The 13,406-nt window shown below is 32.3% G+C and overlaps 1 protein-coding gene across 1 annotated transcript; it reads right to left on the bottom strand.

Moving 5' to 3' along the window:
* Positions 1–229: 229 nt before the first annotated feature.
* On the bottom strand, positions 230–3,280 carry LOC131634199 (BTB/POZ domain-containing protein At3g19850-like). The gene is made up of 3 exons (XM_058904854.1): positions 3,079–3,280; positions 1,793–2,944; positions 230–722 (listed from the first exon to the last, which is right to left on the bottom strand). Exons 1-3 carry the CDS (start codon positions 3,139–3,141, stop codon positions 363–365), a joined length of 1,575 nt encoding a protein of 524 aa, XP_058760837.1. The 5' UTR covers positions 3,142–3,280; the 3' UTR covers positions 230–362.
* Positions 3,281–13,406: the final 10,126 nt, after the last annotated feature.

The following is a 13,406-nucleotide window of genomic DNA, read 5'->3' as shown; positions in this document are numbered from 1 at the left end:
GACTCTTTATGTATATATAGATTTATCTAAAAAGTTAGAGGATCCATAAATATAGTATTTTAAGATTTTGAGTGTATATTTAGTGTCAAATTCCCTTGCAAATGCTCTTAACCTATGATTTTATCACTAGTGAATACTCCCCTCAAATTTAAACATAGTTGACCTAAGCAATTTAGTCCTAAAAAAAAACTAAAACAACTTAGTTTTATATAATCAATTTAATCCTTACATGAACAATTTAGTTCTCCTCTCTTTAAAGAAATTTCTCTTTTATACAAAAATAAAAGTTGGATAGTTGATAAACAAAAATAGGATAATCATATTTAACAAAAATGTTGCCACATTTAAAGAAGTTCTATACATTAAAAACCAGTAAATTTCAACATTTGAACCTTCATTTCCATACACAATTTCTCCAATTCCATCACTCTCCATTGCATGCTCTCAAGATTCATTCTCACATCTTCTTTCTCTTCCAAGAACCCATCATTGTCATCTTCACAATACAAAAATATTTGTGAAGGACTCATAATTTCACTCTCATCTATTGCATATTCACATGATGGAACATTTCTTTGTTGTGAAATAAGAGCTTGCATTGCAATCCTTGGAGGTATTCTTTGGTTCTTGGCTAGTTCTTTGCAAACTTCAAAGGTGAGTTTGTTGTAATTGAGACATCCACATAATCTTGAACTCTCCTCAAATGCAATCATTGGGTGAGACTGCAATTAATTGTGTCAGAAAATTAGTGACTTTAAGGCAATGTTGGAAGTCAAACTTTAGCATTTGGAATTTTGTGTTTAAATATTGACACATGATAGGTAAAGCATTGTTACCTACTAGACAGGGCACTTTACATTATCTTAGGTTTTTGTTGTGTTCTAAGATTCATTGCTCATGAGTCATGACACATAATATGACAATGACATAAAAGAGGTCATTTTTGTTACTTATGTTTTCTTTTCTTTTTTAATAATAAATATCTACTAATAAAATAATGACTTGAGAATGTATTATTAGAGCTTTAGAAAATTATTTTTAAAATAGGTTAAATATTTTAAAAATAAGTACAAAATGAGTGAATGTCCCCACATAAGGTAAAACGGGACGACATATTAGGCATGTCCGTTTGACCATAATTTTTTATGTTCTAGTTAATTTTTGTTCCGTACCTCTATATTGCTTGTCTCTTTTTCGAATTTTTGGTGGATTTTCACGGATGCAAATATTAAAAGACCCGACATGACTTTTTATCAGTCTTAGGTAAGTAATGTCCCTCGAGTCTGCCCCTACCCTGTTTTTTGGCAGAACAAGACAAAATTTCAAGTCCTCCTCCACTGTGTCCACTTCTCTCGACTCTAATTTTTAGCAGATTTTGACTGAACAAACTTAAATGGAGCAAATACATCTGTTTACCACCATTATCCATTTTATTACCTATAAAATTTGTTTTATAAGTAAATATCTACTTTGACACACCTATACATTTATCCAACCACAATTTTTCATGCAACTTAAAATACAAAATAAAAAACTATAGCCAAAATCTATTTCATCTTTGAATGATTAAAACTATATCATCTCTATCCATTAGATTCATAGCCTATGATTCAAGAACACAAGTGACTTAAAATCATTGATCAGTTGAGTTACTTGGTATGATTGTTCTAAACCATCTAATAGATATTTATGTTAGATAAATTTAGATAACTCAATCTAAATATACTTTCATATGATTGTTTAGTAAGAAAGTAATGCAAAAAGGTAGACAAAAAAAGATTATGAAACTCACCTCAAGATAGATGTCAATGGCTCTATAAACTCCATCAAAGCAATCCCTAGCAAAACAAGGCAAACATTCTACAACTTCAAGAAATTTAGAGATCTTAAGTTTCTGATCAGGTGATATTTCTATCAAATACTTGTCAATTAATCCACCAACTTTTTTCATTTTCACCACATCACATCCATTGATTTCAACAAATACTTTAACCAACCTTATCACAAAACTAACATCATAGTAAAGTCCATTGTCATGTCCACAAACTAATAGATCATCCAATGTTGCTTTCTCAAACATTCCACCAATCAATTTCTCAATTTCCATTCTACAATCTTCACTTATTCCAAACTTTGATAAAATCCTTAATACACAAAATAGTCCTCTACATGAAAAATTCTTGCTACCAACATTTATGACTCCATAGGCAGCTGATTCTCCAAGACTAATACTTTTGTAACTTGGTGTAACTTTTTTCAAATAATGAAGCAAAAATCTTGTGACTATTAAATTTTTATTGTCACTTTTATAAGCTCCAATACCTTGAAGAAACTTCTCAATGATATTTGGTGGTAAAGTAGCCAAATCATCAAACCACCATGCTTTGTTGCAAAAATTTGACTTTTTTACCGATCTAACCTGGATCTCGGCCCAGTCTGAAACAATTTTCTCCGGAGAGCAAACTACGGTTGAAAAAGAGATTCTCTTTGCAAAGTTATTTTCCGGAGAAGACAATGATGACGACGAGGAAGGCGAAGCAATGAAATTCAAATCAGAATTTTGAACCAACTTTGCTACTAGTACAAAAATAATCTTCTCCAAAAAATCATAGCTATTTGCAAAGGTAAAAAATTTCTCACATTCACAACTCTTGAGACTTGCTATTATTTCATTCCATTTCCAATAATAGACACCAACAAGAAATGTTTGTGTTTGTTGTAAGAGATTGTTGGTGAAAATTTCTTCATTCATTTCAAGATAAAGAGCACAAGAATGAAGAATAAGAACATTGGATACATTTATGGAGACTTTTCCATTGTTGTAACAAAATTTCAAAGCTAGCTCAAATCCATATGGCCCTCCAGGGAAATCATTGATATGAAATATTCTCTTTTCATCATTTAAAATTTTCTTCAATTTTCCACAATATCTTGATATCAAGTTCTGCAAAATAAATGAACAAGATTCAACTTAGACATATATATTTGATCTTCATTTCTTCTTCTTTTAATTTAACAATATTAGAAATGAAAATAAATAAAGAACAATTAATAATAAAATCCTTAGAATATATATACCTTGTTTATAAGGAATATTTCCTCATCATTAATGTGGACTTGCAAGTCATAGAATTTTGACATAGATGCTATCTCTGCATTGAACAAAAATAGATGGACTTGTTTTTTGGTGTCAAAATTGGAAATGATTATATATGACAAAATATGAAAACTTTACCCTATCCATGTGCTAAGATAGTTCTTCATATTGTTTTTATATGGAAACGAGTGCTTCATGTCAAGTATCTATCTAACAAGTTGTGAACTGCAGGTTTCAGTTAAAGTTACTCAGTAACTAGTTGCCTAGATCTAATAATTATTTTGTCTTATCCCATTTTTATATTGTCTTTAATTTGTTTTCTTTTAAAAAATAATAATATTTTGGTTTATATTTGTTTAGTGGTGGAATTAAAATTATTCAATGAACGATGAAATAGTGTTTGTTATGGTGGATTTGAGATTTCGATATCGTAGAGAGAAAGACTAACTTGCAAGGTTATCACTTCTATGCCAATGTCAGTAAGACAATGATAAGTGATGTGACAGTGAGAATGAATTTGAATACATGAGAAATGACATGTATTTTCTCATACATAGTGGGAATGGTTCTCAGCAGAAAGCATGGAGTTAGGTATGGATTGCACTCATCAGAGCTTCAGCAAACAACTTCGGGATGGGGGGGGGGGGGGGGAGGGAGGGGAATATGTCTACCTGTTCTACGTGCTTTACTATTGTGGTCGGCCAAAAATAGTAGCTCCATAAGCCCTTATCTTAGCTCTATTGGACGAAGGCTTGCCATATGTGATCTATCTGGGCTGCTTGGTCAAAGGATGTGAAAGCCTTTGATGGGATGTCATAGTCATTGGGAATAAACGCATTTAATGTCTTTCTTGTAATAGGTAACATTTCGTTGGGAATGAATGACACATGTATCTACGTTATGAAGCAACATTTTACCCTTTTTCTTCCATTTGCGACCAATAACATAAATTTTTCTACTTTCTATCATCGTTCATTCTTGCGAGTTTCATCGGTCTAGTTTTTGGTTCAACTCATAAGTTATCTTCGCTGGTTGGTACTTGACATACATTAGTAATCGATCCATTTTCCTTGAAGATAAAGTCAAGTTCTTCTTCTTATTTCGCTACTTATCTAGGGTTTTCTGGGCAGCGAGCTCTTGATACCCCTACTTATCTTTCAAGATATTTTCTCTATTATGGGCACCCTTTCACAGGAGCGTTTTTGTTTGAACTTGCTAGTTTACCTCATATGGTTCGTACTATTCTCAGTTTCACATAGTTTCTTACTATACAGTTTACGCCAAATATGCTTTGGAAGGGAAAAAAGATATCTCGACCGAATGGGTGGACAGGTAAACATTGGATGTCGTATCTTATTTTGCTCGCGAGGGTGGCTCAGATCACACTTTGATTAATATGTGGCCTTCATCTGACTAGAGGGTGTTTCCACCAGATGGATACAAGAGGATATGCGTGAATATAACGGGTGCACCATTCCTTTCCACGAGGGCCTATTCTCTCTTATGGGATTTCGTCTTCCATTCAATGACTTTGAGATTAATGTTATCAATGACTTCGAGATTAATGTTATGAATCACTTAATGATTTTCCCTTCGCAATTGCATTCAATGAGTTGGCTCTCTATCAAGGGTTTTCAATATCGATGAGAATATAAGGTGGGTAAGCCGTCCATAGACCTATTCTTCCATCTCTTCAAGACTTTAAACAACATGACTAATTATGCACGTGGTCTAGTTCTAATTTCTTTGAGGTAGACTTCCAAATTATTTGAGACCAATTATGAAAACGTGAAGAATTTCAAGGATCACTACTTTTTGGTTACTCTCCTTAATGAAGAAGTTTACACGAAGGTATGTAAAATAGAACTCGTTCCCTCGTATCAGTGTAAGGATTTATTCTACAAGTTATGGATTCATAGTTATTTCTTGACGGGAAACAAATTTTACATTTACAAGGAGAATGACCGATCTTAAGAACATGTATACTTGAGGAGGCAACTGGTGGCTTTTTACAAGGATCTTAGTTATGTCAGTGGTATCTTTTCTTTTGACGCAACGTCAAAAAAGCGGCTAAAAAGGTTCATTGAAACCAACTGGCTAGTGGATGCTAGAACAAAGGGGGAGAGGAAGAATCTCTTTGGAAAGTGACATAGAAATATTACTCCTCTTGGCTATTTGCTTGAATAATTCCTTTTTTGACATCTCCCTTATTGGTTACGAGAGTGCCCTGAAGAATGAGGAAGCAATGCAGTACCGTGGGTCAGAGGTTGCGATTACGGTGCTTCTTAAACTAGAGATGTCGATATTGGATTAACATCGGTAATCATCGTCTATCTTGAATCTATGTTGCTAATCTCCGATACAACGGTTTAGAGTGGGGGGATACCTGCATGGCTAGCACTCTAACGCCTAAGTTAGTTTAGGGTTCAAGATAATCGTAGTGAGAGTGGAGATTAGATATTATGTACCTGAAATCCCTTTGTGAAGGTATTTATACCTTGGGCTTAATGGAGCAGGTTGGATAAGTGGGCCTCATGTTATTGGGCCCTTAGCCTACATAGAACATTTTCGCCTAAGACTCACCAAAAATTTTGGATGCCGAGGAATAATTTTAGCTTTCGTGGCCGACCCTTGGGAATGCTTGTCCAAGTGTAAGTTGGCATGCGGTGCTTTGGTTTTTCCAAAGTGTAATGGGGAACTTGAGCATTAAATGCGGTCCCATCATTGAAACATTTTGCCATTTCTTTCCTAACGCGTGACCATAAAAAGATATAAAGTGGCGTGACGCAGCTTACGGTGCACTTGAGTGTACTTAATTTTGGCCGCGTTTCCAAGATGAAATATGACCGTTGATCCACACTTATTTCTCACTTTCAATCTGATTCGTTCCATTTTCTTCGCCTATATAAGGATATAGGGAATTTGGAGTCTTTCCTTTGAATCTTTCCCTCTTTTTTAAGAGCATTTATATGGGAGTAACTCTCACCTCACATTCAAAGCTTCAAAGCTTAGACTTTCGGCCTTCTTTTTAGCGTTTACTCTTTGACCATATATTTCATGGTACATTCCATTCACTTCAGCTTTTCATTCAAGCACTTATTGTATTTTCGTTACGATTAATAATAGCCTTATTATCATAGAGAGTGATTTGGAAGATACACTACTACAAATAATGCTTTTTATGATGAAGCTTACACCTCAAACAATAAAAAAAAAGAGGGTATAGGTCCTGGGAGCGTCATGTTTTGTATATATTTTTAAAATAAAAAACATTAGCCCTCAGTTTTTAAGAAAATCGAGGGAACATAGCTATAAGGGAACTCGCTTCGACACCCACTTGCTGTATTTTATGTTTTTTTATTCAATTGTGTAATTAGTATTTCTCACCTGACTCCTTTCCAAATTCCATTTTTTTTTATTTTTTTATTAGTATTTACCTCGACTACATGGTCCAACTGAGAGGTAGTATATTTTTCATTTAGAATTTCAAAATACTATTTTCAAAATCTTATTTTAATATTTTATTTGATATATTTAAACCTCTCAATTTTTAACAAAACCCGACGTTATATATCTTTTAAATGAATTCCTAAAATATGGCGCTATTGTGCTTTTTATATTTTATATTTTTAATTAATAGTATCACGTCAGTTTTTATGTAAAACCGACGGGACACTTTTTTTGCATGAAATACTTCAGACTATTATCTAGTTTCTAACTTTTCATTTACCTATCAACGCTCAAACGTCAGTTCGTCACTCTCATTTTACAAAAAAACCCTAGGCAATTTTTAAGTTGATATTCATCAAAACTCTTCCAACAAATATTCATCAAACGACATTTTTGCAACAGGTTTGTTCTTCACTGAAGCGGTTTATATATCACATTGTTTTTCACTGAAATAGTCTCTTGATCATTTTGTTTAGGGTTTCTATGTTAGTTTGTCTATTGATCATTTTGTTTCTATGATATTCCATTTATTTTCACTGAAACGTTAGTCTCTTGATAGTCATGGCCAATTCAACAAGCACCTCGCATATAACATCTGTTGCAACCTCTATTAATACAAAACATAAAAGAAAAACTAGAGGTGCCACGATGTATACAAAGGTGAAAAAAGCCAACGGAACTAGTGTTCGCTACCCGGTTAGTGTTGTTGCGCAAACCGGCAGGGCTTTTGGTGAACATGTTGAGGATTTTTTGAGTTACACTGCATTACAAGATAGAAGTAAAGTGAATATTTTGATAGATAGTTGACATCAAGTTGACGAGGATTTGAAAGACGACATATAGACCGATATTACGGTATTTATTTTAAATTCTATTATTTGTTTTACAAGTATATTTTTTGTTTAATACTAATAACATCTCTATTGTGTAAACATATTATGTGTTTATTGTTAGTCCAAATGATAAGTACGCGAAAATGCTTGCATATTGTCGTGAGCGTTGGAGGGGCTTTAAGACACAGCTCACCCATGATTATATTAAACATGGAAAAGATAAAGAACAAACTCCATACGAGGTGTATTCATTTAATGATCAAGATGTTTGGTAGAAAATTGTAGAGTCTCGCACCAGTCATTCCTTCTTGGCAAAAAGCCAAAAAGGAAATGAAAATTGAGCTAGAAATATCTATCCACACAGGTTGTCTTATGGAGGATATCAAACACTTGAAGAACTTTTGATTGAAGAAAAAAGAAAACAAAGGGAGAAAGAGATAGGAGGTTCTATAATTCTTGATTGCACTTCATCTCCACCATCATGTCACGAGAAATGGAAGAGGGCACGTCAAAGAAAAGATGGTGAGTTCACATCAGATGCTACTCATGAAGTGGCTCAAAGGAATGTAAGTAGATACTTTTTTAACAATATCTATTTTAGTTAAATCAATTTGGTAAAGATGAAATTTCATATGTGTTGTAGGATTATCTTGTTGAACAAACCAAAGACGGGATCTTCACTTCCCAAGATTGTCATGACATCTTGGTAGAAACGATTGGAATCGAGGAGCATGTTGGGCGTGACTGTGGTCTTGGTAAAGGTGTTGGCTTCAAGGTATTCAACTACAACCTCCAACCAAAGATTAGGACTTTACTTGAAGCATTTGTCTTCCACAACCTACTCAAAGCATTTGAAACAACATCATCCAATCAATCAAAATGGTTGTTACACTCTAAAAGCCTTTTATAGCTAGCTATGACACAAAATACATTCCTATTTCTCCACCAAACACATCAATAAGCAACTTCTCAGCCAACATGACAACAGCCCACTCAAGCAGATTGTTGACGCGGAATCTCAGTTGCCATCTCCATCCTTCATCTGTGTAAACACCATTGTTCAATATTTTTCCACTGTCCTCCACATATTGCTGAAATAACGACTCATACAACCTGCAAAACGGTGTAGATCCTAGCCCTCGATCATGCCAAATATCGATGAATTCTCCATTTCCAAGTTTGAACACAATTGAAGATGTAAACCAACTTTCATGATTAACTTCTAACGTCGTCCCAACCTCACAAATGTCTTTCCATGATAATGAGACTTTGTTCCCCAACAAAGGTAGAGAATCATTAAGCTTCATTTTTTTGATATTGTCGTACCTGCAAGAAAGAAAGTTAGTCCAAATAAAATTTTTCTCGTTCAAGATTTTCCACTTCCCCTTGCTTGATATTAAACCGCCCCTCTTCTTTCAACAAACAAATTATATCCCAACCAATCCATTTTTTTTTTCTTTTCTTCCACTCATCCCCATAATGCTTAGACGAATGAATATGTCTTAGAATGATAAGAAATATAATTAAGGGAAGTTAGAGAGATATAGCTCGACTGGACTAGAATTATATAACATAGGGTGTGTTTGTTTCATGGGCCTAAAATATATTCTCGGGAATCTGACATGGGAAATACAATAGTTCTATGTTTGTTTTAAGTTTTTTAAAATTGTTCCCTGGTATTTTTTATTCTTAAGAATTATTTTACATATGTATTTTCTCATATTTATTGTGTTATTATTATTTAATCTAAAACTCTAAAGAATTCTTAAATAGAATGCCCAATTTTACAAGTAGGTGAAAATAAATAAAACAAAATTATAATTAAAGTTACGAAAACATATGCTGTAGGCGGTTTTGAAGAATTTATTTTACCACCCGCATTTTATACATGCCACCTTCTTAAGTATGACGCTTTTACCAAATTATCTTTGTAAAATATCAGATTTTTTGAAATTTTCGGTACCATACCAGAAATTTCATTTAAATACCGAAAATTTTGTTGGATTTACCAATTTACCGTGTCTGATGCTACATATCAAAAATTTAAAATTTCCGATATTAGATGTTTTAAATTTTCGGTATGTAGTAGCAGTTAAATTTAATACTGGAAATATAAAATATCAGGTATATGAAAAAAATACCGAATATTTCAAATTTTCGGTGTAACTTCAGTTCATAAAATTATCGGAAATTTTGAAATTTCTAGTAAATAGATATCGGAATTTGTTAAAGAGAAGTACCGGAAATTACTCTGCGGTGTTGGAAATTTGCCTTTTGATGATTTTGGCAACAATAATTTTTTTTTTTAGAAAAAGTAATAATTTCGAGTAAATAGTGTCGGCGCATTTTGAAAATAATATAAAATAAAAGATAGTGTGTATAACTGGGAGTGGTAAGTTAAATTCTCGCGGTTTTCCTACATTTGTGTTTTTTTTTTACTTTAAAAATTGTACACCATAAAAACCACCTGTTTGTTGGGGTGTAGCCCACTGTTTCCTTAAAAATAAAAGTGTTAATTGTATTTTAAAAGACATTCCATGTGTGACAAGTACTGAATAGTTTGTATATTTGATTGCATGTGTGGCTAAACAAATGCACTGTCTCTTTAGCCAAACAAGTTGTATTAATTAAAATAGAATACTATAAAACAACATGACAATGATATTTTGTAATTGAAAACTACTTGTTGATGCAACCAATAGCAATCAAAATTTTTGTGAGAATTTGTCTGACTAGTTCTGCAAGTCAAGGATGTAACCCAATGCACATTTCTTTAGCAATTATTTTCAGTTCTGTCACATATATTACAGCTGCATGCCTTGGTTTTGTAGTTTGGATTTATTTGAGTTAGCATGTGAACGTGAAGATGGGACCATTCAAATTTAAATTTTTATATAGAAAGGAAACTGAAATCTATGTTATTTCTATATATCACATTATTATTTTTGTGCATTAGCCATGTTCTAATTTGTATAGAGCATGTTAGAAAAAATTCATAAAACTTCTCTTCATAAAAATTTGAGAAAATTACATTCACATCTCTTGAAGTCTGTTAAAATGGGAGTGAATACCTCCTCGAATTTTAAAATATACAGTAATTTCTCTTAAGCTTACATATTTCAATAGTAATTTTTAATGACACCTAAAATACCATAGATAAATATCATTGTAATTTTTAGATGTTACTAGAAAGCAAAGAAAATGTCAGTATCATTTTAATAAATCTCGTGTGAGATTAGTATAAGTTTTAATTTAATAAATTTCAAGATAAATGAGTGTAATTTCTTTTATAATTTAGATTGTAAAAACCTAGTAAAATAAAAATCTAAAGAAATATAACTTTATCATAGAAAACATAAATATAGAGATTTGTGTTTTAGGTTAAATACCAACCCAATATTGATTAATAGGTGAACAAGTTGACCCATACTCAAAAAAATTTCATACAACTTTTTTTATAATTTTTTTTAAATTACACTCACCTCTCTTGAGATGTGTTAAAATATGCAATAATATCTCCTAAACTTATATATTTTAATAGTAATTTTTAGTGACAGTGAAAAAATCGTAGATAAATGTCATCTATATCTTTAATCTTTAGATGTAACTAAAAATTAAAATAAAGTGTTAGGGTCATTTTAATAGGCCTATTGGAAAGTTAATGCAAGTTTTAAAATCAGAGGAAATTTTGATATCATTTTAATAAACTTTAGGATAAATGAGTGTAATTCGTTTTATAATTTAGATTATAAAAACCTAGCTACATGAAAATCTAAAGAGATAACTTTATTATAGAAAAACATAAATATATGGAGATTTGTGCTTTAGGTAAAATATTAATCCAATATTGATTAATTGGGCGAATATGTTCATCCATACACAAATATTTTAGGATTTTCTTAATGCACTCTATAAATTATTAGGATATCTCATGAGATATAAAAATACTTTTAAATTTTAGAAATGTATTTTCGGACGTACCTCAAACAATACAATTCACTTATTTTTGAACTACGTCTCAATTTTATAACTAAATTTATTCTGAAAGTACATTTCCGAAATGTCTTAAAATGACTAATAGTGTGTCCAGAGATTCATTTCCAGAATCTAAAGAATATTTTCGATTTTTCATAGGGCGATTTTTCCATCCTATAAGGTTCATTAAGAAATTCCCAACATCTTTTAGGAATTCATTCGGACACTGTTGTACTTATATCTTGCACCGAACTCAACTGTGTATGATTTTACTAAAATATTTTTAAGTTAATAAAACAAAATGTTTAAATTTTCATGATTAACTTCAAATCTAAACTCGTAAAAAGTTTTGGTTTGGAGATTGTGTGATCAAGTTTCAGTTTAGGTTCGAGATTGACCGTGATAAAAAACAAATTTAGGTTTTTGTTTACCACGTGATAAAACCAAGTTTTTGTTCAACCTTAGCCTGTTATAAAAGCTTGTTTAGGTTCGAGATTCGCCCATGCTAAAATCTCACAGGTTCTTGGTTAGTTCGGTACAAAATCTAGATTAGGTTCCTCAAAGTTCAATATTAACCCGTGGTAAAATACTATTTGGAAGCTTAAAGACTAACAACTCCAAGTTTCTTGTGGAAGGAAGACTCACCACTTTGATCTATTGTTTGGAAGGAAGACTCGTCGCTTCACTCCTTGTTTCATTATTTGGTTGGAAGTTATCCATAAACTTCATTTTCCGTGTATAAGGGGGTTCGTGAGTTATACCTACTAAAATCTCTCAAGTTTAATTGGATGCTCTCAATATGAATTTTTGGGGACATGACTAAGTCATTTTTGACCGAACATGCATAATTCTTGGTGTTTTTCTCTTATCCCTTAAACTCCTTATTTTCTGCACTTAATATTCAACAATTTTATCTTCAGTTGCATATTTATAAAACTTTTCAAAAAATATTTTCAAACTCTGATTTTGATCCATAAAGTTTTTCAAATCCAAGTTGTTATGAAGCACACAATTCACCCAATCAAGGGGTTCGAGAGTTCACGTGTCCAACAGTTAGCCACAAACTTTATTTTTCTTGTATAATGGGGGGTTTGAGAGTTCAACCAACTAAAATCTGTTAAATTTATTGGATACTCTCAATAACAAATTTTAGGGAGATGATTAAGTCTTTTTCTTTATGACTGAACCTCTATAACTTCTAGTGTTAGGTCCTTTTTTGACCAAACCTCTATAATGTCTAGTGTTATCTCTCTATCCCTTAACTATTTACTTTCTGCATTTTATTTTTCGCGCATTATTTCTAAAACTTTTATAAAAAAACATTTTAAACTCTGAAATTGATCCTATTTTTTTTTTCAAAATCAAGTTTTTTTGAAACACTCAATTAGCCCCCCCCCCCCCCCCCCCCCCCCCCCCTCCCATGTGAGTAGAGTCATATGTCCAACAGTAGAAACCCTTATATTGGAGAAAAATAGGGTGAGTCAGAATATGCATATTCAGAGTATCCTCTGAGAGAAAATATGGTTTCTAAGGTCTATAATGATCTAAAACTTATATAAATATTGGGGTCTCTCATTTCATGTTGTTCACAAAAACACACCTCACAAGAATGAATATACATTGACATGTCACATTTGTCTACCTAAATGGCGCAAAGCCTTCACTTGAATTTAAGGTCACATATTACACCTCTCTTGTAGACTGAAATCCATATTGGAGAATGTTCTACAATACTTAGATAATCGAAGAGTAGTGAAGCTTGAGTACCGTTCATCCTCGATTGACAATGAAGGAAAGATTTAGTTGCATAAGTTTGAGTTGAAGACAGACTAAGATTTAAGGGGTACGTGGAGTACATTTCACAGTTATGAAATAAATGGTCTGACTGAAGTAGATGCGACAATTACAATACCAATTGAAGATATTCAAATAATGTTGCAACGCCTTAATAAAATGTAATGTTAAATTATGTTACGGTTATCTATGTAATGTTATATATTTTTGTATTAAATTAAGTTTTTATTTAACTTTCTTCTTTCATGTGTTAATTG

This window comes from Vicia villosa, unplaced genomic scaffold (assembly GCF_029867415.1).
Source record: "Vicia villosa cultivar HV-30 ecotype Madison, WI unplaced genomic scaffold, Vvil1.0 ctg.001256F_1_1, whole genome shotgun sequence".
NCBI lineage: Eukaryota > Viridiplantae > Streptophyta > Magnoliopsida > Fabales > Fabaceae > Vicia > Vicia villosa.
The sequence above is the reverse complement of the archived record's forward strand: the minus strand, read 5'-3'. Positions and strand labels throughout refer to the sequence as shown.

Coding starts and splice junctions, on each gene's coding strand:
- LOC131634199 (XM_058904854.1), bottom strand. CDS start 3,141: ATGTCAAAATTCTATGACTTGCAAGTCCACATTAATGATGAGGAAATA. Junction 2,945..3,078: donor AAATATTCCTTATAAACAAG/GTATATATATTC, acceptor TTTATTTTGCAG/AACTTGATATCAAGATATTG. Junction 723..1,792: donor CCATTGACATCTATCTTGAG/GTGAGTTTCATA, acceptor AATTAATTGCAG/TCTCACCCAATGATTGCATT.